Below are 27,106 nucleotides of genomic sequence, written 5' to 3'. Positions count from 1 at the left end.
TTGAATTGCTACCACATGCAAATATTGACAAGAAATCAGCGATCTATAGCCCTTGGATGATTGGAAGCTGGACAAACCGCCCGCCAAGTAGCCAATGCGTTTCAAGTCCACGTAAGGACCACCAACGGTACCAGACCTCCAACACTACAGATGAGCAACCACGTAGTGGAGACCAAGGGTCACCACCCGACAGCATCTTCAGTATCGCTTTGTTACTGCTGAGGAAACTGCTCGACAGACCATGGGGACACACCAGCGACACATTAGTGCGGACACCGTGCGTCGACGATTGACGAGCAGACACCTCCACTGTCACAGGCCACACAGAGGGCCCACTCTGTCACCACGTCATCGCCGGGACCGTCTTCATTGGGCAACACAGCACCAGCATTGGCGCCACCAGCAGTGGGGAAGAGTCCTCTTCTCAGACGAGAGCCAACAACAACAAAGAGAGAGAGAGCGAGAGAGAGCGAGAGAGAGAGAGAGAGAGAGAGAGAGAGAGACAGAGAGAGAGAGAGAGAGAGTCTGGCGACGCCGTGGGGAACGTTATTCGGATGACTGAGAGAAACTCATGGGGTGGTCCGAGCATCATGGTGTGGGTTGATTGGTCTTGCACAGAGGGTCGGCCCTGTGGTCTTCCAGAACATCGGTCCAGGGAGAAGCAATGGTGTCACAGCAGCTCGGTACATTGATCAAGTCTGACCACACGCCATACCTCATTTGGCACGTCGCCGCAACCACGAGTTTCAGCATCATAACGCCCGTGCCCACACTGCGAGAGCAACAAGAGACTTCGTCCAACAGAATGGCATCAGAACCATGCAGTGGCCTGCCCTCAGTCCAGAAGTAAATCCCATTGAGCACCTGTGGAACGAGATTCAAAGACGGCTGAATGACGTCCGTTGAACTGCATCAGGAGTTCCTCAGAGTGTGGGCTCAAGTGTCTATGGCCTTCATCAGGAACAAGAACCATTTATTAGTTTAGATAGGGCGAAAACTGCCCAAGCTATGGGGTTGATTTCAATTCATTCCATCAATTATAGGAGGATATATGTTTATAGACTGGTTGGAACATAGGCTATTGCCCATTTTAAACAACCTCAGTGTCATAGTCATGGATAACGCCAGTTAACACAACGTCCGGGAACCAGATACAGTCGCGCCAACCATGAGTAGTCTGAAGATGACCATACAGGAATATATGACATTGTCGTCTTCAGAACATCTGAAACGAAAGTTCATGGAGAAAATTCGGCTGATTAAGAAACCAGGAAAGTACAAGACATGTCTGCTGGCGGCACAACATGGTCACGTTGTTTTACGTACGCCAGTCAGACATTGTGAGCTCAAACCTGTTGAGCCTATCTTGGCTAACTGTACAGGGTGGCAAGACATAACACAACATTCAAACTAACACATGTCAAAGGGAGAATCAACGCAGTCTTTGCTAGCTATCAGTCTTGTTGAACCAGTTATGCCTTTGGGTGATAGTACAGATTCATCTACGTCATCAGCGGAGATAGATACTACATTAAGAAATCATCCATAGAAAAACAAATACTTCTTGATTCCAAAACTGCAACCTTCCAGTGCTCATCCCGTTACATAGCGTTTAACTATTCCGTCATTTATCCAAGCAAATATAATCCAGTACATATCCTAAATTGCTACCCCATCAACGCACATGTAAATTAAGTACAATAACAGCAATATTTTGAGACCCCTCACCCGCTTGAAGCGTCCGTAAAATCACAAATATCTGACAAGTCGGAGCAACAAATCTTGACGTTGTTCTCAGGCAAGTCACCATTCTCAGAATAGTGAACATTCCATCTCTCAACTATCTGATAAACAATTGACAATTATAAGGCGAATGTCAATCAAAGTTAAAGGAAGTTTCCAACAGGAGGAGAAATTGGCAGTTGAAACCCTTTCTCAGTAAGATGGAGAAGCCCTCCCGGCTTTAAAGGAGAGAGGGAGGATTCACACATAATTGAATACACAGAGAAAGATCAGAAGAGCTGACATTGAACTGAGTGAACGTAAGTTCGAACAGAGAATGATAACTAATCTGGAAGCCTATCAACCTCCATCAACAAGTTTCCCATTGCGGAATTCATCAGTTGTATGTTGTACGTTCAACAACCTGTAAACGTCAGCATGAACAACCTGGAATTACGACATCCGCTCCACAGACAAGTGAGTGAGTGAGTGAGTGAGTTGGGTTTTACGCCGCTTTTAACAGTATTCCAGTCATATCACGGCGTGTCAGCTTAATGTGGGAAGAAAGCCCGAAGTGAATTCCAGGTCTCAGACGTTTACCACTTCGGCGAAACCCACGAGCACGTGTATGGTGCTGACAAACCTAGAAACATAATCAGGGCGAACCGGGATTCAAACCCACAATCATAGGTTTCTGGCATGCCCATAGGACGCAACTCTGCACAGCGAATCGCGGCGCCTTAGACGACTGGGCCACCCGTGCCCCCTCCACAGACAAGTGAACCAAGTGTGACCTCTACAATGTCTACACACACGCCTGCGTTTAGTCTGCTCAACCCACACGCATGTTGTTGATTGTCTGCTGGTTTCACACTAAGTTCTTTAACGTACAGATTTCTGGATTTACATATTGTTTCAATTTGAGAATCGAAACCTAAAAATACTGACATATAATTTTATCGACACGATACTTATAGAATACAAGACACAAGTTCATTGTTTTTTCCAGTGTGACAAACAAGTTCAGCACCGTTCGGTCAAATCAGTGGATAGTTGTGACAACGATCTCCTACCCAACTCCAGACATCAAGTTCCTGGCAGAGATTCCTGGCTGGAAAGTTGTTGTTGTCGGGGACACCAAGACTCCAAGGGACTGGAGGTAACCATCACTACAATCTAAGAGGGAATATAGGATTCCAGTCTTGCAATAACGTGTCCATACACCTGAGGTTTATACACATATATAATGTCACTGTTACTGTCAGCGATTTATCAATATTACCAACAAGGGTGGACGGATTGTGTGTTATGACTTTCCTATATTTGCACATTTGCATCTTAGCGATTCTCAGTGCTGATTGGACAACTGACGCCACAGTGCTTCATTCTTACATGACATTAAGTCATCTGAACAATAGGCTGCCTTTAGTGAAGTGTCATTTTCTGTCAATATGTAATATATAGACTAACCGTCTCAAAACTCGGAATTACGCACATATGTCCCGTGTAAGTGATTGTTGTACGTCCCTCCCCTAAGACCCGGGATTAACATCTTTTATTCACACGTTACAGATAATCCGTAATTCTTCGAAGCTTGTTTTTCAGTCTCTAATTATATATTATTTCACTTAATGTATGCAGCTCAGTGACTGCTGCCCACTTCCTTTTGATCGCAGCGGTCTGGTCTTGAAATATATTGTCATTCATCCAGGATCGGACAATATGTTTGCATGGAACTCACCAAAGCTTTTACTCACTACGAACCTTCAGGCTCGAAGTAGAATTTATGTACAGCATGTGTTTTTTTTCATGAATTAACAGCAATGGGTCATATTGAGCGAGTTCACATACGCTGGGCGTAACTGGCTGTATTTCCCATTTGTCACATTTGTTATTTTATCAGCAAAAATAATATTTTATTGTATTTAACAAGGCTTTAATGATTGATTCCAACAATATATTTCTTGTATATACAAACATGCTTATATTAGAACTAATTCTTCAGTAAACATTCTGTTGTATCAAGGAAGGCTGAGTTGAGTGGATTTCGTTATTCTTATTATGCGACGTTTCGATACAGATGCATGGTGAAGTAGACGAGGTCACGGCTCTCAAAGTCGTCTTAAGTGTGCAGGACGCATTTCACTGTGCAGGGTTGCGTCCCTTGGGCACGCCAGAGACCTGTGCTTGTTGCTCAAGGTCCTGGTTCGCCCTGATTATGTTCCTCGGTTGTCATCACCATATCCGTGGTCGCGGGTTTCACCAAAGTGGAAGCGTCTGAGACCTACATCAGTACAGCCTTCCCTACCACATTAAGCTGTGATATATCTGCAATATTGTTCAAAGGGGTGTTCAACCAAAGTCCCTCATTCACTGCTGAAGAAGGATAAAAAAACTACATTGGAGAAACTTGACTAAAATTACTGGATAACTGAAGTCATGCTTTAATCTGGCACCATGTCTTTATGAACTATATTTTGATGAAGTTTCGTAGATCGATACATGTTTCAAAAAGCAAGGAATCAGTCACATATTGGTATTTATGTTAACCATTCCTCTTTTCAGGTACCCAAATTGTATTTTTCTGAGCTTAGACGATCAGTATGGACTTGGTTTTGAGACGACCTCTCATCTTCCAGAGCGGAGCTATGCCAGAAAAACAGTTGGATATCTGTTTGCAATAGCCCATGGCGCACAAATCATTTATGAAACTGATGATGACAACCGCCCACTCGATTTACTGAAACAGTTCATTCTTGAGCCAACAATGTGGGGTCTTTTGTATAAAGGAGAAAAGCTCTTCAATCCTTATCGCCATTTTGGACAGCCAACATTGTGGCCAAGAGGTTATCCACTTGGTTCCGTAGGAGAAAATATCACACTGGAGTATGAGCTGAATCACTGGAAAACCCCGTCCATTCAGCAGGGTGTTGTGAATGGTGATCCGGATATGGATGCCATTTTCAGACTGACCCGAAAACAAACCCATTCTCAATTGAATGTGACCTTTGATGACCGAGCTCCACCAGCAATCATTCCAGCTGGGGTGTTCTCACCCTTTAATTCTCAGAATACCCTTTTCCTGTATGATGCACTATGGGCACTACTGATTCCAACTACAACAACGTTCCGAGTGTGTGACATCTGGAGAGGCTACTGGGCTCAGAGACTCCTGTGGGAGATGGGAGGAAATGTAGGATTCTTCCCACCAAATGCTTTCCAGAAGAGGAATTCCCACTCCTACCTCAGTGATGCAAATGACGAAAAGGATCTCTATTTTCAAACAGAACGCCTTGTGACCTTCTTGTCCAAGTGGAGATGTGGAGCAGAGAAGTCATTTTTTGACTGTGTGAAACAACTCTCCAAAGATATGTGTGAGAACAAGTTTTGGAATGAAGGTGACGTGATCCTGACTTCAATGTGGATAAGAGACCTCAATACCATTGGCTATGAGGAACCTAAAAGAGTTCCACTTGGGTCTATACCTGACAAAACCCTTCCGATTTTAAATAAAAGGATTCAACACCAAACCAGGAACACAAGCGAAATGTCCAAAGTTGTTTTCTGGGCAGCAGAGCAAACACCTCCTTTGACATATTCCCCAGAAATTCAAAAGACAGACGTTTTGTCTCGATTAACCAAATCGGCATCTTATTGCAAGAATTACCCATATAATGGTTCAATATTTGACAGTTCAATGACCATCCACACCTTCTCCAACATTCTACTGATTGTTGTCTTTAACTCCCCCTACTACCAGAACCTAGATCTCCTGGAGACTATTTATAGCATTCATTTTCCAAATATCTTATATTGTGGTCCGAGGAAAGACCGTTTTGATGCATACGCAAAGCACCTTACAAAACATGTCTCCTTTGTTGAAGTTGATGTTGGTAAAGGTTGGTTTTCCCAGAACTGTCTGACACAAGCAATGAAAATTAATTATAATGTAGATGGGTATCTCTACATCGGCGATGATACGTTGGTCAATGTTTGGAATCTGCATAACCTTCCATTTGATAAACTTTGGCTCGTTGATGCAACAGTACTGCAACAGTCCAAGAAGACGAAGTGGCATTGGTTCAACATGCCAAGTGTAGGCCTGAAAATGTATCAAGCTGCCCTGAACGCATCGAAAGTCTTAGACAAACGTCGGTTTGACAGTTTTCTTCAGATGTTAGCAAGGAATACTAAAAAGGTTGATGGAGTCTTGTGCGCACCTTCGGACATTGCATATGTTCCAAGAAAAATTAAAAATGACGTGATATATTTCATGGAACATTTTTCCAAATTCAACCTGTTTGTTGAGATAACAATTCCTACTGTTTTTGCTGGAATTGAAAAGTGGGAAAATGTCCATAAGATGCCAGGAATGTATTTATGGTATGATGGGAAAAGAAGTCATGTCGAAAAATATTTCAACAAGAATGATATATTCCTCCATCCAATTAAACTATCAACTGTACTGAAGAAAGGTAACACAAGACAGTTTTTTTGTGGGACGTATCTACCTTTGACAATGAGAATGTCTCAAAAGGAATGAACAATACATTGCATCCATACCCTTGTAAGGACAATGCCCAAACCTGGTGATATCTACCATGTGATTTACAATATGAGCATACACATACCCGCCCGGACATTGACTGCTGGTGTGAGTGATCAACAAACTGTGAAATAAATGTAATGGAATCTTAAAATATCATCTTGCGGTCTGGCCATACCAATGGAACGTGTGTTACAGACTTAAAGCTGAATGTGTTCCATGCCAGGCCTAGCATACACCGTCTTTGGTGCATGACACCTTGACTTCATGTTGGATATATGATGAAGCCATGTTACATTTAAACTCGTGATATTCCCCAACAATTATGATGGGTAGGATATGTAATTTTAATTGAAGATACTCAAAGACAGATAAGTGGTTATAAAAGCTGAAAACTGTAAATCAACACTGTTTCTACACACATGGGTATGGTTTAAAAACAATATTACAAGGCAGTAGTTCAGTCAGCAATTCTACAAGCTATTCTACAATCAGTTCACGATTTCACTGTCAAAAGCAAAAGATTTGAGTAGCTTAATTTTATGGAAATAGTAATGGAAAACTGCAATATTTTTTTTCACAGACACGGGGGCACGGGTGACCCAGTCGTCTAAGGAGTTGCGTCCCTTGGGCCCGCCAGAAACCTATGATTGTGGGTTCGAATCCCGGTTCGCCCCGATTATTTTTCTAGGTTTGTCAGCACCATACCCGTGCTCGTGGGTTTCACCGAAGTGGTAAACGTCTGAGACCTGCATCACTTCGGGCTTTCCTTCCACATTAAGCTGACACGCCGTGATATGACAGGAATACTGTTAAATGCGGCGTTAAGCCCAACTCACTCACTCACACACACACTATTTCACAGACACAACTTGCTTCGATGTATTGGCTTCATGTATTTCATGTGTGCATTTTGTATGTTTATGTTTGCACTGTCTTATATAGAACCAGCTGTTAATATGTTATTACCCGGAGAGCTATTTACATAAGCAAGGTTTGCTTGCTTACCGATCCCGATTTAAAAAAAATAAAATATATGTTTAAACCATACCTCAAACACAACATTAAACGATAAACTAACTCAATCCAATACCAAGCACTTAGGATAATCACTCGCACACAACAGGGCACCTCGCTAACCTCACTGCAGGCCCTAACAGGCGAAATCCACCTGGATTTACGCTGTGAACAGTTAACAATAAATTTCTGGGCCTCAACCCAACAAACTACCCTTATCCAACAAATCCTTAAAAATAATATAAACCTAAAACGCCAAACATTAGCACGGAAAGCCCCATAACTAACACCAATTTCTCAACGCACACTCAACTACTTAAACATACACAACCTAAACGATTTAAGGCTAAACACAAAACCAAACAACATACATATACTCACACACAAACTACAAATCTGCAGTATAGACACTTCACTCTCCCCCAAAATAAATAAAGAAACAGACCACAATACCGCTCAAACCATCACTCCTTCATACATACACGAATAATGGCCGCATTGGTGTCACATCTATACAGGCGGGTCCTCCAACCAAGGCTCAAAACACACAGGATTCGGCATCCATATATACCAACCCACAAAAGAAACAAAATGCTATAGGCTCCTAAATAATCAATCAATTTTCACGGCCAATTTAAAGGGGATTGCTGCAGCTCTACATAACCCCCAAATTTAAAAACATTCCAAAAACCTAATCCTTACTCACTAAGTGGACACCAAGCTATTTAAAACAAAAACACAAGAAATCAACCTAAACTAATTCAACAGATACCCAAAAGCTCCAACAAATTCCGCAATCTTGGTAAAGAAATAGATTTCGTATGGATCCGTGCCCACGTCGGAGCGATTGGTAGCGAACACGCCGACAAAGCAGCCAAAGCATTTATACAATTAGGAGAAATAAACATCAACATACCAATATCTAAAAACGAGATTAAAAGTATCACTAAGAGTAAAATCTTCCAAACGTGGTAAAGCTAATATCAGAAATCAAACTGACAACTAAAACAGCAGCTCTAGAAGCCACTGGGCAGTTATCTAATTACAGACAGGACACACTAAACTAAACTCTACACACAATCTGATTTAACTTCTTGTGTAAACATAGTGAAGAGTACCACTTTTAGCCACTCGTTTAGCCTTTGTCTAAAATGATATACGAAACGATCTGGTACTATTATATGTGTCTGTCTCCAAATGAATACTCGCAAGATTGGTGTACCTTGAAACACCCGAGGCCCAGTTGTTTTTACCTCTGCTATAGTAAAGAATCATCATGTTATAGCATTTCTTTGGGAATCTGGTATGTGGCACTTTAAGCAATTTTATCAAATATTTTATTACTTTTATGTCACTAAATATATACATTGGGTATCTCCCACATTCCCCATAAACTGGAGTGTTGTATTTACTCCTAAAAATCTTTTACACGCAAATAAATGTACCTTCTCTTTTGTATCATAGTTTTCTAGAGCCCATACTTCAGACCCATAGAGTAGAATAGGAATGATCTTGGTGTCGAACATCTTGATAAAAGTTTCATAGCTAATATTTTCAAGGAGTTTTAGGTTTTGTAAAATGCCAATTAAAATCACGGCCAATTTGGCTTGCAGTGCGGCTTTGTTGCAATGCAGTGACCAAGTTAGTCGATTTGTAAAATGTACCCCAAATATTTGTAACTTCTTACAACCTCAAGTTTTTTACCTTTATATAACCATTTTTCGCGTTTTGAAAATTTCCCGGATTTTCCTCCATTTGTGAAAACTATAACCTTTGTCTTATCGACATTGACCTTCAATTTCCATTTGTAACAAGTTCATTTATTAACTTTTGAAGTCTAGGTACTGTGCCGGAGAACATAACTATATCATTATGATCAGCAAAATGGAGTAGAACAAGTTTAATAGTTTCCGGATGTAGTTGGATGCCCTCGGTACAATTTTCTGATATTTGTATCGAAAGTTCATTTATGAAAAGGGGCGTTCGGGTAGCCCAGTGGTTAAAGCGTTCGCTCGTCACGCCGAAGACCCGGGTTCGATTCCCGACATGGGTACAATGTGCGAAGCCCATTTCTGGTGTCCCCCGCCGTGATATTGCTGGAATATTGCTAAAAGCGGCGTACAACCATACTCACTCACTCACTCATTTATGAAAAACGAAAACAGAAATGGACTTAGAATACATCCTTGTCTAACCCCAATATTACAATAGAAGAATCAGATAATGTGTTCTTGTTTGGGACATAAACCTTCACATTATGATATATGCAACATAGTAATTTATCAATTTAGTACTGATAGCCTGAGATTTGCAAAGGGACCACAACATGTTTCTGTTTATTGAGTCAAACGCTTTAGCAAATTCAACAAATATAGCATACATTTTGGTCTCCTTTTCGTGCTAAATATCTCTGTACAAGTGTCTGCAATATGAATACATTATCAAGTGTGGAGTATCCATGCCTGAAACCGGCTTGTCCTTCATCTATCTTATTAAAAGGATCGATCCAAAATACAAAACGTTTGCGTATGAAACTGGTAAAAACCTTACTGAAAACACTCAAAAGAGTCATACATTTATAGTTGTTGGTAACATTAGTTGATCCCTGTTTGTGCAAAGGAATCACAAGGCCCAAAGCTCACTGTTCTGGAAAATAAGTCTTTTCAGGCATAACGTTAAAAAGGATTTCAAGGTAGGGGAGGAGAATTTCGGACGAATGTTTAAAAAAATCAGGAATCAAGTTATCTTCCCCAGCTGCTTTATATATTTTTAAGTTTGCAATGCTTTCTGAAATTTCTTTTCTTGTTATAGGCGAATCAAGAATATTTGAAGTTATCTGACAAAAAGAGTTATCAAATGCATTCGATTCGTCGATATCAAAACATCTATAACGCCGCAGTAGGCAATATTCCAGCTATATGACGGCGGCCTGTAAATAATCGAGTCTGAACCAGACAATCCAGTGATTGATATCATGAGCATCGATCCACGCAATTGGGATAAGAGGACATGCATCATGCCTGATCCCGTTATTTGCCTCTTACGACAACCATGGAGGTACTACTCAGTGAGCGTAGGAGGTGAGGTGAGGTGAAATTTGGTTTAACGTCGCGTCCGAGATTATTGCACTTATTTAGCGACATGCATGCACGTGTGTGTGTGGCTGCTTGTACTAGTCCGGACTGATGCCGATTTATAGTGCTAGCTCACTGAGATACCATGCCGCAGTTTAACATGAATACTTTGTACGGTTCCTCGTATAAATGTATTTTCCTACTTCATACAAATCTGGTTTTGCGTTTCTATTTTTGATGAGTATGTATCCATGTTCCATTCAAAATACATAACCCACATTACATTCTTCACTATAAAATGAAAACATCTTGAGTGATTTGTTATTTTGTACTTGTCAAATATTCACACGCCTTTGTGTGCAACAATTGACATTCATGCACAAATGTCACTGTGTCTGAAGCACATGCAGCACATGTGGTGTCTCCTTGGCCAAGTTACTTTTTCGAATTGTGCCTCTGTTCATCAAGCCATGAATTGGTACCCGTTAGGATGTGATGGCTATGTGGTTAGCCTTCTAGCGCCTGACAGGCAGCTTGGGTTGTATACTCCCCAGGGAGCTGATAATGATTGTTGATTGCACACGGATCCCTCGACCAGGGTAATGAATGTCCAAGACCTTAGAGAATGCTTATGCATGGAGTACAGCTCTATATAAATGGACTATTTGTATTATCATTCTTATTATATTATTATTAGTAGTAGTAGTATATACAAGTAACTGGTAACCTCAAATGCCTCCTTAACTTAACCCCATCATATATACCTGATTCAGGAAATGCAAGCTCAGAATTTACTACTAACAGATCGAAACGATAAGACTGATATGACTGCTCAGACATACTTGCAACAGTAAAATCTAGATACCTTACAGTCAGCGAGTGAGTTAAAATGTAACATCGCATTGGCATTATTCCAGCCATATAGCGAGGAGACAAGTTAATATATTCAAAATTTAGTCTTTTATGTAAAGTAATATTCAAAAACTAATGAAACACATTTGAGCATAGCAATATCATGTAAACAGTTTAAAACACGGGCTGTAGGCCACCAGTAACCAAAGCTAGGTCACCTCGCTGGGGTCATGGGGAGTTGATCTCATTGTGAAATGGTGCCTTTGATGATTTGGATTTTGGTTTGCTTTATTTTATTTTTGTTTTTTTCATGACGACCCGTTGGACTTCCTCTGCAAATGTGGGCAATTCTCGTTTCCGGAACAAAACTCCAAATCCTTTGAATACCAAATTTTCTAGCCACTATTGCGGCACTAACGCGGAATTATCGCGCCACCTTTGAGCAATTAACGCGAAACTATTGCACTACTTTCGAAACACTTTCGCGCTATTTTCGCGATAACATTTTACAAGATCGCGGTACTTTCGCGACACTTTCACGGCACTATCGCGCCACCTTCACGCCACTTTCACGCCACTATCGCGCCACTTTCGAGACGGAATAGTCACGCTATCTTGTGACATTTGTGCTAAATGTACGGTACAATATATTGTATTACTTTTTTCCTTGACTGATTGAGTTATATTTTCCATGGCATTCTTGTCTGCACATTATTTAAGATCGTGGTGTAAAGCTTCTTTTCCTTTTACAAATACCGATATCTATACTTTATTTAGACTGCAAATGTAAGGTGATCTTGTGGTCATGACTCCAATCACAAATACTCGTACACACATTAGCTGAGGTGATTTTCACGGCACCAAATAAGTTAGAACAGAATCAAACACAATCATGTGTCGGCCAAAATGACCGTCAGGAAACCTCATAACCAATTAATGTTTTGTGCATGTCTAGTATCCCATAATGTTTCGTGATAAGTTTCATTCTGAATATAATGTGAAATAGTCTGGACAAAATCGTTTGGTTATTGAAGAAGTCCTTCACAAATATTACGTCGTTAGGTATGTGTGGACATTTATTAACATTTATTAACATTGTAAAAGAATACGCTTTTTATTGGAAACAAAATAAACAAAACCATTTCAATAATTTACTTCTTTTCCATTCCATTCCGACTACATCATAAGCATGTGTTAATGAATCATACTCATGAATCAGGTTAGAGCGTATCCACCACAAACCCATGCAAATGCATGTCAGGTATTTGGAAGTCAAAGACATAGATGTACAGTTACCACATTGAAATAACACAACATTATACGAAGCTTCTGAAATAAACTTAGGGAAGAGCTGGTTTCGTGTTTTAGAGGAAGACACTAGAATATACATGTATGTATTTACATAAGCTTACCAGGCTGAAAATAACTAGATTTGATTGATTAATGGTAGATGTAAATCTTCGCGTCACGGGTGGCACGGGTGGCCCAGGCGCTGCGATTCGCTGTGCATAGTTGCGTCCCTTGGGCTCGCCAGAAACCTATAATTGTGGGTTCGTAACCAATTAAGTTTCTAGGTTTGTCAGCACCATACCCGTGCTCGTGGGGTTCGCCGAAATGGTAAACGTCTTAGACCTGCATCACTTCGGGCTTTCCTCACACATTAAGCTGACACGCCGTGATATAACTGGAATACTGTTAAATGGGCAATTACCTAAAGCAATTCCCCGAGAGTTGTTGCCTTTGTTATTTTTTTGTTTTTCCCCGTGAGCATGGTGAGTACCCGGATGATATAGCAGAGATCTAGACTAGGTCGCGACCTGTGCTGCGCCATTCATAAGCGCAGTTGTCACTTTTATTGACAGTATAAGGGCGTATGGTCACATTTATCAACAAATTGAAATACAGTTTTGGAAATAATAAGGAAATGCAGGTATCTTTGTGGGTAGCATCATTAATGGTGACGGTGTTTTGATAAGTCACTTGCTTGGTGATTGTGTGATTTTCGTTTACACTTTTTTGACTTGTAACACAAAGAAAAGTTTTCACCTGCCCATTGCTTATTTTATGGTGTTTATATTTGTACAGTCAAAATGTGCAAAAGTTTCACTTAGGAAATTTTTTAAACGCCTAAATATTCAGTTATTTCACAAAAATATGCCCATCTGTATTATTATGATGACGAATTCCAAACATGTTTATGTTTAATATCATCACCAAATGACTGAAAATGTAAGGATATTAAAAGTAAATTTCTATATTGTTTGGATTCTAATCCCAACATAATTAATCTCGATCTATTGTGATGTTTTAAGTCCTTTTGACCGTCTTAGTCATTTAGTCAATCTGTTAAATAAATGAATCGCCTGAAATATTTTGACATTCTATAGATTGCCTGAGTGAATCATATTTTACACATTGACTATAACATATACACGCATACGAAGGAAAAGACTTGTGAAAACAACGTCTATCGCACATTGAAGAACTTCCCAACCAAGACGCAGAGGAACAAGACTGATTCTGTTCAATGATACAGCAAATGAATGAAACAAAATGCATATATCATAATTACAACCTACCAAAGTTATATGTATATTTTTAGTGAGCTGCCTTGTTCGAGGAATGCAACCGTAAATATTCACATAAAGGAACAATATTCCACACATCTGCAGCTGTACAAACTTATTGGATGTCACGTGTCTCTGTAACAATCAAATATTTCAAAATATTTTTATCGTTTCGGGATATTACAACCCGCGTTTGGTTTCTCAACTGATCACTTAGTTTGTTTCAGTTGTTTCACATAGGTGTCAAGTCTCAAAGGTCAGCTGAGAAAGCCCACGTGACAACTGGTTTCATAATGTCCACGGTTCTTTAAAAAAATCCATTGAGTTAGATAACAATAAGCAATCAATCAACGTTATATCGGCTTTGAACAAAGTATATTGTTTTCACATCGGCACTTCACGCCCAGATATTTGGGTATTCCGTCTGCTTTAGTAAACATACACATGTAAACGCTTACTTTTGACAAATCCACTGTGCAAAATAACAGTGATTATTCAATCAACGTAATTTCTTCTAATCCTTTGATGGCGATGAATGATGGTGATCACTCCTCTTGCTGGGCTGAAACGTGCATCTTATATAACATACATTTCACCTCACTTCAAACCCGGATTCGGTTTAAACCTGGATTTGAATTGAATAAATACCCCAGACACACAAAATGCCTAATGGGAACCTTTATCATGTAATATGAGTGGTGCCTCCAGTAATTATACCTGTAATAAATTAACTGAGCATCAATTGAATGACGACAAATACACACGTGTAGGGTTATACCAAAAAACATGGATGACAACAAGGGAGTAGTTTACCCACGCAATCCGAAATCCGAAAATGCTTTCACTGCAGGGATGCTTTTCTTATTATAAACATTAACCACCAGGGGTATTTCCAAATAAGGACATCCGATGAGCTTCTGTCGTTCTTTTTGTCTGTTTATTTAGCCTGAATTTTTTTGTTAACATGCGCCCTTTGTCCAAATTTGTATAGATCACAGTTAACCAATCAGTGTTGAAAAATGCGTAAAACAAATATTGCCTCCAAGTTGATTTAACTGTCCTTGCAGACGGTAGCCCAGTCTCTTGTCACGCTCAGTTGCGTTAGCGAGCAAAATCGCCTCACGGCAGCTAGTGTCCCAAAGCGGCCAATGTCAGACAGTCGAGAAGAAGCTAGAGATTAGCGACTTTAAACCCAACACACTCACTGATTCGTTCTGATAAGTAGGGCCCCTTCTAACTATTCAGGGGGCACGGGTGGCCCAGTCGTCTAAGGCGCCGCGATTCGCTGTGCAGAGTTGCGTCACTTGGTCACGCCAGAAACCTATGGTTGTGTGTTCACCCCGATTATGTTTCTAGGTTTGTCAGCACCATACCCGTGCTCGTGGGTTTCACCGAAGTGGTAAACGTCTGAGACCTGCATCACTTCGGGCTTTCCTCCCACATTAAGCTGACACGCCGTGATATAACTGGAATACTGTTAAAAGCGGCGTTAAACCCAACTCACTCACTCACTCACTCACTCACTCACTCTAACTATTCACTTTTTATACCTGTTGTCAGTGTTAGAAATAGTTAAATGTTCTAAAACAGATAATTAAATAGTTGGTTCACATACGCATCGACCCGTTGGAAGCGGGCATTTCGCAATTTCATAAATCAATTTCTGAAGTGGTCTAACGGGTTCATTTTGTGACACGTGTTGGCAGCAAAAGTGTCAGTTTAATGTAGGTATATAATGTACGGGCTTTGCCTTTAATATATGCAATATTATTATTAAAGCAATACACAGACTTCTTTCTTTAGATACGCATGTATGTGTTTAAAAGAACAACCTTGAAAGGGGCCTGGGGAAAATATAATTTGGGATGATAGGTGGCAAGACGATTGTGTTGTATTATTTTCCACTTACATGGAATTAACATTTTACGAACGTCCGATACCATCACTATTTGATAGTGAATTATAAACACATGCTCACGATACAGTCGGAATGCTTTTAGCAGAGATTTTCTTTTGAATATGGAAAGGATTGGGTCGCTTTTATTATGAAACTGTAGCATATTAAATATTTCACTAACATTGTTGGCGGGTGTTAGTGCAGTCAGTATAGACGCTTGAATTTCGAAATATACCATTTGAAGTTTGAATCCATGTGTCGGCGAAACATTTATAGCTTATAGCTTATAACAAGCCAACTGGACATATCCGATAACACACTCGCAAGTAATCAGAACCTCTCTTACTTTCTTACACATATGTTCGAGCTCAAATTAATGAATTGAATTGTTTACAAATATCAAACGATGCATGGAACCCATGACGCCAATATCTTCTCTATCCAGGGAATATTTACCAGAAACAGTGTCAAAAGAAAACCAAATCACTCAATTGCGAAAGGCATTTTTGTAAAACGATAGCAAATAAAGCGTGTTGATTGGTAAAACAGTAGAGGATTATAGGGGCCTTCTCACAGGCAATTGGCGGCAGAGGTTTCAGCTCCACAGGATCCCAATCAACTAATCAGGTCGAAGGCTGGCGTTCTAATAAAAGTAAGCGGGGTCCGACCATCCATTAACATCTATCACTCAACACTAAAACCAATTAAAGATACAGATCTAGACATCCTTTACAAATTAGGAAATAAATCAACCATCTTCCTAGAAGACTTCAATGCCCATCATCCTACCTGGGGCATTGCAGATAAACTAGACAACCATGGACAACTAATATCTGAGTGGATCGAAAAAAATGACCTAATACTATTAAACAATAACCAACAAACCAGATACGACAAAATCCACCACACCATGTCGGCTATCGACTTAACAATATGTACGCCAGACTTAGCACAAAGTCTGATGTGGGACGTCCACGCAGTACCTCTAGGCAGCGACCACTTCCCCATAAATATAACCCTAGGAAATCTAAAAATACCAAATCAACCCCAAAACAGGAACGTAAATTTCAGTACAAAAACGCCAACTGGGACAAATTCCAAGAATTATGCAACCTAGCTAATCTAAACGATTTAGAAACAAAAGACCCCGAAACATTCTGTCAAAACCTAACTAACTTCATAATCAACGCAGCCAAATCCGCAATCCCCTTCAAATCATCCAACCCAGGAAAACCCACTGTCCCTTAGTGGCATGAGGAAATAGAGCTAACTAGACTAAAACGCAAATCAGCTTTCAACAGAACCCTCTCATCTCAAAACAGCCCATGAACTTAACCACCAAGTCCAAAACCTAGTTAAAACTGCTAAAACCAAAAACTGGAAAAAAATATGTGAGGAGCTAAACCACCACACCGACGCTAGGAGGGTGTTAAGCAAAATTCACGCCATCAGAGGCATCAAACGGCATAAAGCCCCAATATAAACAATTCAACTAACCCCATCCAGGAAATAACCACAATGGTGTCGCGCATGCGCGTACGGTAGTGCCCGAACAGAGGCCTCTGGCGTCAATTTGGACACATTCAAACAGTTGTATTTCCCTAACGACCACTTATAGGTGTGTCGGATTTGGTATCAAACGTCTCAGAATTTCAAGAGCGTTATAACGAGCCATAATGCACTACAATCGCTAAATATTTACGAAAGATGTGTTTTTCACCTCTCAAGCAAAAGGACTTCCAAGTCAGCAAACGAAAAAGACATTGTTCTACCTCGTGTGTTTGAGAAAGGCGCCAATTTTAGTTTTTGGAGTAAATGTGCAGGTCTTTTGAAACATTCTGCAGTGACCAAATCTTTTCAAATCTTTTGGAAACATTGAAAGGGAAACATTGGCTATCCAACTGTGTTAAAATAACCACAATGGTGTCGCGCATGCGCGTGCGGTAGTACCCTAACAGAGGCCTCTGACGTCAATTTGGACACCTTCAAACAGTTGTATTTCCCTAACGACCACTTATAGGTGTGTCGGATTTGGTATCAAACGTCTCAGAATTTTAAGAGCTTTCCAACGAGCTACCATGCACTAAAATCGCTTAATATGTAAGAAAAATGTGTGTTTCAACTCTCAAGCAAAAGGACTTCCAAGTCAGCAAAAGAAAAAGACATTGTTCTACCTCGTGTGTTTGAGTAACGCGCCAATTTTCGTTTTTGGAGTAAACGGGCAGGTCTTTGGAAAGACTTTGCAATGACCACACCTTATACAATCTTTTGGAAACAAGGAAAGGGATACATTGGCTATCCAACTGTGTTAAAATAACCACAATGGTGTCGCGCATGCGCGTGCGGTAGTAAACAACAACAGAACAGAAACCACTCCCACAACAAAACAAACAGCGCACAAAGACCATACCAATCACAGCAAACAATAACAAATCCCAAAGTAATTAAATAAGATTGACAAAAAATAAATTGCACTATTTAACCCTAGTTGCGCCGCAAACAAAACGCTCAAAAAACGCCATAAACGCAGGCGCGCTCACGACAACGGGGAACTGCAGACATCAAAAACACCACCAACGCTCTGCAACGTCCCGACCCTGCAGCGCGACCTCCAAAAATCCATGGAAACATAAAAAAAAAGCAAAATCGAGCTAACCCTAGCTAACCCCCTAACCCTCTAGGGTTAGCCCTAACCATACCCGTTAGCTCCATTTTCGACTTTAACCCCAGCTAAGACCAGTATAGATCAAAATGACCCCAAACAATCCAAACTAGGGTGAAAAAACTTCTTTTTAAACCTCCAACCTCCAAACGCACACTCCTAGGGGCAACACAGGCCATATCTACCTCTTTACAATACTCCTTATTACGTAATAAGTTCACATATGGACAAATGCCTTAAAATGACACAAAAGAGTTCCAAACAAAACCAACCACAACAGAACACAAACCACTCCCACAACAAAACAAACAGAGCACAAAGACCATAGCAATGACAGCAAACAATAACAAATCCCAAAATAATTAAATAAGATTGACAAATATAAAATGCACTATCTAACCCTAATTGCGGCACAAACAAAACGTTAAAAAAACGCCATAAACGCAGGCGCGCTCACGGCAACGGGGAACTGCAGACATAAAAAACACCACCAACGCTCTGCAACGTCCCGACCCTGTCGCGCGACCTCCAAAAATCCATGGAAACATCCACAAAAAAGCAAAATCGAGCTAACCCTAGCTAAGCCCCTGACCCTCTAGGGTTAGCCCTAACCATACCCGTTAGCTCCATTTTCGACTCTAACCCTAGATAAGCAAGTTTAGGTCAAAAAGGCGCGCTCACGACAATGGGGAACTGCAGACATCAAAAACACCACCAACGCTCTGCAACGTCCCGACCCTGCAGCGGCACTATCTAACCCTAGTTGCGGCACAAACAAAACGTTAAAAAAACGCCATAAACGCAGGCGCGCTCACGGCAACGGGGAACTGCAGACATCAAAAACACCACCAACGCTCTGCAACGTCCCGACCCTGCAGCGGCACTATCTAACCCCAGTTGCGGCACAAACAAAACGTTAAAAAAACGCCATAAACGCGGGCGAGCTCAGGACAACGGGGAACTGCAGACATCAAAAACACCACCAACGCTTTGCAACGTCCCGACCCTGCAGCGGGACCTCCAAAAATCCATGGAAACATAAAAAAGAAGCAAAATCGAGCTTACCCTAGCTAACCCCCTAACCCTCTAGGGTTAGCCCTAACCATACCCGTTAGCTCCATTTTCGACTCTGACCCTAGCTAAGACCAGTATAGATCAAAATGACCCCAAACGAGCCAAACCAGGGTGAAAAAAACGTCTTTTTAAACCTCCAACATCCAAACGCACACTCCTAGGGGCAACACAGGCCATATCTACAGCTTTCCAAACCTCCTTATTACGAAATAATTTCACATATGGAAAAGTGCCTCAAAATGACACAAAAGAGTTCCAAACAAAACCAACCACAACAGAACACAAACCACTCCCACAACAAAACAAACAGAGCACAAAGACCATAGCAATCACAGCAAACAATAACAAATCCCAAAATAATTAAATAAGATTGACAAATATAAAATGCACTATCTAACCCTAGTTGCGGCACAAACAAAACGTTAAAAAAAGCGCCATAAACGCGGGCGAGCTCACGACAACGGGGAACTGCAGACATCAAAAACACCACCAACACTCTGCAACGTCCCGACCCTGCAGCGGGACCTCCAAAAATCCATGGAAACATAAAAAAGAAGCAAAATCGAGCTAACCCTAGCTAACCCCCTAACCCTCTAGGGTTAGCCCTAACCATACCCGTTAGCTCCATTTTCGACTTTAACCCCAGCTAAGACCAGTATAGATCAAAATGACCCCAAACGAGCCAAACTAGGGTGAAAAAACGTCTTTTTAAACCTCCAACCTCCAAACGCACACTCCTAGGGGCAACAAAGGCCATATCTACCTCTTTCCAAACCTCCTTATTACGAAATAATTTCACGTATGGAGAAGTGCCTCAAAATGACACAAAAGAGTTCCAAACAAAACCAACCACAACAGAACACAAACCACTCCCACAACAAAACAAACAGAACACAAAGACCATAGCAATCACAGCAAACAATAACAAATCCCAAAATAATTAAATAAGATTGACACATATAAATTGCACTATCTAACCCTGGTTGCGGCACAAACAAAACGTAAAAAAACCCGCCATGAACGCAGGCGCGCTCACGGCAACGGGGAACTGCAGACATCAAAAACACCACCAACACTCTGCAACGTCCCGACCCTGCAGCGGGACCTCCAAAAATCCATGGAAACATAAAAAAAAAAGCAAAATCGAGCTAACCCTAGCTAACCCCCTAACCCTCTAGGGTTAGCCCTAACCATACCCGTTAGCTCCATTTTCGACTCTAACCCCAGCTAAGACCAGTATAGATCAAAATGACCCCAAACGAGCCAAACTAGGGTGAAAAAACGTCTTTTTAAACCCCCAACCTCCAAACGCACACTCCTAGGGGCAACACAGGCCATATCTACCTCTTTACAATACTCCTTATTACGTAATAAGTTCACATATGGACAAATGCCTTAAAATGACACAAAAGAGTTCCAAACAAAACCAACCACAACAGAACACAAACCACTCCCACAACAAAACAAACAGAGCACAAAGACCATAGCAATCACAGCAAACAATAACAAATCCCAAAATAATTAAATAAGATTGACAAAAATAAATTGCACTATCTAACCCTAGTTGCGGCACAAACAAAACGTTAAAAAAAGCGCCATAAACGCAGGCGAGCTCACGACAACGGGGAACTGCAGACATCAAAAACAGCACCAACGCTCTGCAACGTCCCGACCCTGCAGCGGGACCTCCAAAAATCCATGGAAACATAAAAAAAAAGCAAAATCGAGCTAACCCTAGCTAACCCCCTAACCCTCTAGGGTTAGCCCTAACCATACCCGTTAGCTCCATTTTCGACTTTAACCCCAGCTAAGACCAGTATAGATCAAAATGACCTCAAACAATCCAAACTAGGGTGAAAAAACTTCTTTTTAAACCTCCAACCTCCAAACGCACACTCCTAGGGACAACACAGGCCACATCTACCTCTTTACAATACTCCTTATTACGTAATAAGTTCACATATGGACAAATGCCTTAAAATGACACAAAAGAGTTCCAAACAAAACCAACCACAACAGAACACAAACCACTCCCACAACAAAACAAACAGAGCACAAAGACCATAGCAATGACAGCAAACAATAACAAATCCCAAAATAATTAAATAAGATTGACAAATATAAAATGCACTATCTAACCCTAATTGCGGCACAAACAAAACGTTAAAAAAACGCCATAAACGCAGGCGCGCTCACGGCAACGGGGAACTGCAGACATCAAAAACACCACCAACGCTCTGCAACGTCCCGACCCTGCAGCGGCACTATCTAACCCTAGTTTCAGCACAAACAAAACGTTAAAAAAACGCCATAAACGCGGGCGAGCTCAGGACAACGGGACATCAAAAACACCACCAACGCTTTGCAACGTCCCGACCCTGCAGCGGGACCTCCAAAAATCCATGGAAACATAAAAAAGAAGCAAAATCGAGTTAACCCTAGCTAACCCCCTAACCCTCTAGGGTTAGCCCTAACCATACCCGTTAGCTCCATTTTCGACTCTGACCCTAGCTAAGACCAGTATAGATCAAAATGACCCCAAACGAGCCAAACCAGGGTGAAAAAAACGTCTTTTTAAACCTCCAACATCCAAACGCACACTCCTAGGGGCAACACAGGCCATATCTACCTCTTTCCAAACCTCCTTATTACGAAATAATTTCACATATGGAAAAGTGCCTCAAAATGACACAAAAGAGTTCCAAACAAAACCAACCACAACAGAACACAAACCACTCCCACAACAAAACAAACAGAGCACAAAGACCATAGCAATCACAGCAAACAATAACAAATCCCAAAATAATTAAATAAGATTGACAAATATAAATTGCACTATCTAACCCTGGTTGCGGCACAAACAAAACGTAAAAAAAAACGCCATCAACGCAGGCGCGCTCACGGCAACGGGGAACTGCAGACATCAAAAACAGCACCAACGCTCTGCAACGTCCCGACCCTGCAGCGGCACCTCCAAAAATCCATGGAAACATAAAAAAAAAGCAAAATCGAGCTAACCCTAGCTAACCCCCTAACCCTCTAGGGTTAGCCCTAACCATACCCGTTAGCTCCATTTTCGACTCTAACCCCAGCTAAGACCAGTTTAGATCAAAATGACCCCAAACGAGCCAAACTAGGGTGAAAAAACGTCTTTTTAAACCTCCAACCTCCAAACGCACACTCCTAGGGGCAACAAAGGCCATATCTACCTCTTTCCAAACCTCCTTATTACGAAATAATTTCACATATGGAGAAGTGCCTCAAAATGACACAAAAGAGTTCCAAACAAAACCAACCACAACAGAACACAAACCACTCCCACAACAAAACAAACAGAACACAAAGACCATAGCAATCACAGCAAACAATAACAAATCCCAAAATAATTAAATAAGATTGACACATATAAATTGCACTATCTAACCCTGGTTGCGGCACAAACAAAACGTAAAAAAACCCGCCATGAACGCAGGCGCGCTCACGGCAACGGGGAACTGCAGACATCAAAAACACCACCAACACTCTGCAACGTCCCGACCCTGCAGCGGGACCTCCAAAAATCCATGGAAACATAAAAAAAAAAGCAAAATCGAGCTAACCCTAGCTAACCCCCTAACCCTCTAGGGTTAGCCCTAACCATACCCGTTAGCTCCATTTTCGACTCTAACCCCAGCTAAGACCAGTATAGATCAAAATGACCCCAAACGAGCCAAACTAGGGTGAAAAAACGTCTTTTTAAACCCCCAACCTCCAAACGCACACTCCTAGGGGCAACACAGGCCATATCTACCTCTTTACAATACTCCTTATTACGTAATAAGTTCACATATGGACAAATGCCTTAAAATGACACAAAAGAGTTCCAAACAAAACCAACCACAACAGAACACAAACCACTCCCACAACAAAACAAACAGAGCACAAAGACCATAGCAATCACAGCAAACAATAACAAATCCCAAAATAATTAAATAAGATTGACAAAAATAAATTGCACTATCTAACCCTAGTTGCGGCACAAACAAAACGTTAAAAAAAGCGCCATAAACGCAGGCGAGCTCACGACAACGGGGAACTGCAGACATCAAAAACAGCACCAACGCTCTGCAACGTCCCGACCCTGCAGCGGGACCTCCAAAAATCCATGGAAACATAAAAAAGAAGCAAAATCGAGCTAACCCTAGCTAACCCCCTAACCCTCTAGGGTTAGCCCTAACCATACCCGTTAGCTCCATTTTCGACTTTAACCCCAGCTAAGACCAGTATAGATCAAAATGACCTCAAACAATCCAAACTAGGGTGAAAAAACTTCTTTTTAAACCTCCAACCTCCAAACGCACACTCCTAGGGACAACACAGGCCACATCTACCTCTTTACAATACTCCTTATTACGAAATAAGTTCACATATGGACAAATGCCTTAAAATGACACAAAAGAGTTCCAAACAAAACCAACCACAACAGAACACAAACCACTCCCACAACAAAACAAACAGAGCACAAAGACCATAGCAATGACAGCAAACAATAACAAATCCCAAAATAATTAAATAAGATTGACAAATATAAAATGCACTATCTAACCCTAATTGCGGCACAAACAAAACGTTAAAAAAACGCCATAAACGCAGGCGCGCTCACGGCAACGGGGAACTGCAGACATCAAAAACACCACCAACGCTCTGCAACGTCCCGACCCTGCAGCGGCACTATCTAACCCTAGTTGCAGCACAAACAAAACGTTAAAAAAACGCCATAAACGCGGGCGAGCTCAGGACAACGGGACATCAAAAACACCACCAACGCTTTGCAACGTCCCGACCCTGCAGCGGGACCTCCAAAAATCCATGGAAACATAAAAAAGAAGCAAAATCGAGTTAACCCTAGCTAACCCCCTAACCCTCTAGGGTTAGCCCTAACCATACCCGTTAGCTCCATTTTCGACTCTGACCCTAGCTAAGACCAGTATAGATCAAAATGACCCAAAACGAGCCAAACCAGGGTGAAAAAAACGTCTTTTTAAACCTCCAACATCCAAACGCACACTCCTAGGGGCAACACAGGCCATATCTACCTCTTTCCAAACCTCCTTATTACGAAATAATTTCACATATGGAAAAGTGCCTCAAAATGACACAAAAGAGTTCCAAACAAAACCAACCACAACAGAACACAAACCACTCCCACAACAAAACAAACAGAGCACAAAGACCATAGCAATCACAGCAAACAATAACAAATCCCAAAATAATTAAATAAGATTGACAAATATAAATTGCACTATCTAACCCTGGTTGCGGCACAAACAAAACGTAAAAAAAAACGCCATCAACGCAGGCGCGCTCACGGCAACGGGGAACTGCAGACATCAAAAACAGCACCAACGCTCTGCAACGTCCCGACCCTGCAGCGGCACCTCCAAAAATCCATGGAAACATAAAAAAAAAGCAAAATCGAGCTAACCCTAGCTAACCCCCTAACCCTCTAGGGTTAGCCCTAACCATACCCGTTAGCTCCATTTTCGACTCTAACCCCAGCTAAGACCAGTTTAGATCAAAATGACCCCAAACGAGCCAAACTAGGGTGAAAAAACGTCTTTTTAAACCCCCAACCTCCAAACGCACACTCCTAGGGACAACACAGGCCATATCTACCTCTTTACAATACTCCTTATTACGTAATAAGTTCACATATGGACAAATGCCTTAAAATGACACAAAAGAGTTCCAAACAAAACCAACCACAACAGAACACAAACCACTCCCACAACAAAACAAACAGAGCACAAAGACCATAGCAATCACAGCAAACAATAACAAATCCCAAAATAATTAAATAAGATTGACAAAAATAAATTGCACTATCTAACCCTAGTTGCGGCACAAACAAAACGTTAAAAAAAGCGCCATGAACGCAGGCGAGCTCACGACAACGGGGAACTGCAGACATCAAAAACACCACCAACACTCTGCAACGTCCCGACCCTGCAGCGGGACCTCCAAAAATCCATGGAAACATAAAAAAAAGCAAAATCGAGCTAACCCTAGCTAACCCCCTAACCCTCTAGGGTTAGCCCTAACCATACCCGTTAGCTCCATTTTCGCCTTTAACCCCAGCTAAGACCAGTATAGATCAAAATGACCTCAAACAATCCAAACTAGGGTGAAAAAACTTCTTTTTAAACCTCCAACCTCCAAACGCACACTCCTAGGGGCAACACAGGCCATATCTACCTCTTTACAATACTCCTTATTACGTAATAAGTTCACATATGGACAAATGCCTTAAAATGACACAAAAGAGTTCCAAACAAAACCAACCACAACAGAACACAAACCACTCCCACAACAAAACAAACAGAGCACAAAGACCATAGCAATGACAGCAAACAATAACAAATCCCAAAATAATTAAATAAGATTGACAAAAATAAATTGCACTATCTAACCCTAATTGCGGCACAAACAAAACGTTAAAAAAAGCGCCATAAACGCAGGCGAGCTCACGACAACGGGGAACTGCAGACATCAAAAACAGCACCAACGCTCTGCAACGTCCCGACCCTGCAGCGGGACCTCCAAAAATCCATGGAAACATAAAAAAAAGCAAAATCGAGCTAACCCTAGCTAACCCCCTAACCCTCTAGGGTTAGCCCTAACCATACCAGTTAGCTCCATTTTCGACTTTAACCCCAGCTAAGACCAGTATAGATCAAAATGACCTCAAACAATCCAAACTAGGGTGAAAAAACTTCTTTTTAAACCTCCAACCTCCAAACGCACACTCCTAGGGGCAACACAGGCCATATCTACCTCTTTACAATACTCCTTATTACGTAATAAGTTCACATATGGACAAATGCCTTAAAATGACACAAAAGAGTTCCAAACAAAACCAACCACAACAGAACACAAACCACTCCCACAACAAAACAATCAGAGCACAAAGACCATAGCAATGACAGCAAACAATAACAAATCCCAAAATAATTAAATAAGATTGACAAATATAAAATGCACTATCTAACCCTAATTGCGGCACAAACAAAACGTTAAAAAAACGCCATAAACGCAGGCGCGCTCACGGCAACGGGGAACTGCAGACATCAAAAACACCACCAACGCTCTGCAACGTCCCGACCCTGCAGCGGCACTATCTAACCCTAGTTGCAGCACAAACAAAACGTTAAAAAAACGCCATAAACGCGGGCGAGCTCAGGACAACGGGACATCAAAAACACCACCAACGCTTTGCAACGTCCCGACCCTGCAGCGCGACCTCCAAAAATCCATGGAAACATAAAAAAAAAGCAAAATCGAGTTAACCCTAGCTAACCCCCTAACCCTCTAGGGTTAGCCCTAACCATACCCGTTAGCTCCATTTTCGACTCTGACCCTAGCTAAGACCAGTATAGATCAAAATGACCCCAAACGAGCCAAACCAGGGTGAAAAAAACGTCTTTTTAAACCTCCAACATCCAAACGCACACTCCTAGGGGCAACACAGGCCATATCTACCTCTTTCCAAACCTCCTTATTACGAAATAATTTCACATATGGAAAAGTGCCTCAAAATGACACAAAAGAGTTCCAAACAAAACCAACCACAACAGAACACAAACCACTCCCACAACAAAACAAACAGAGCACAAAGACCATAGCAATCACAGCAAACAATAACAAATCCCAAAATAA

At 41.3% G+C, this 27,106-nt stretch overlaps 1 protein-coding gene across 1 annotated transcript; it reads left to right on the top strand.

The window, feature by feature from the left end:
* Positions 1-892: 892 nt before the first annotated feature.
* LOC124124802 (probable glycosyltransferase STELLO1) lies at positions 893-6,523 on the top strand. The gene is made up of 4 exons (XM_046488077.1): positions 893-930; positions 2,732-2,881; positions 4,288-5,120; positions 6,495-6,523. The coding sequence occupies exons 1-4, from the start codon at positions 893-895 to the stop codon at positions 6,521-6,523; spliced, it is 1,050 nt and encodes a 349-aa protein (XP_046344033.1).
* The last annotated feature ends 20,583 nt before the right edge of the window (positions 6,524-27,106 follow it).

Source organism: Haliotis rufescens, unplaced genomic scaffold (genome assembly GCF_023055435.1).
Source record: "Haliotis rufescens isolate VD_foot unplaced genomic scaffold, xgHalRufe1.0.p SCAF_25, whole genome shotgun sequence".
Lineage (NCBI taxonomy): Eukaryota > Metazoa > Mollusca > Gastropoda > Lepetellida > Haliotidae > Haliotis > Haliotis rufescens.
This window is presented reverse-complemented; position numbering and strand designations above follow the sequence as displayed.

Coding starts and splice junctions, on each gene's coding strand:
- LOC124124802 (XM_046488077.1), top strand. CDS start 893: ATGACGTCCGTTGAACTGCATCAGGAGTTCCTCAGAGT. Junction 2,882..4,287: donor AAGACTCCAAGGGACTGGAG/GTAACCATCACT, acceptor TCCTCTTTTCAG/GTACCCAAATTGTATTTTTC. Junction 5,121..6,494: donor GAACAAGTTTTGGAATGAAG/GTGACGTGATCC, acceptor GTTCCATGCCAG/GCCTAGCATACACCGTCTTT.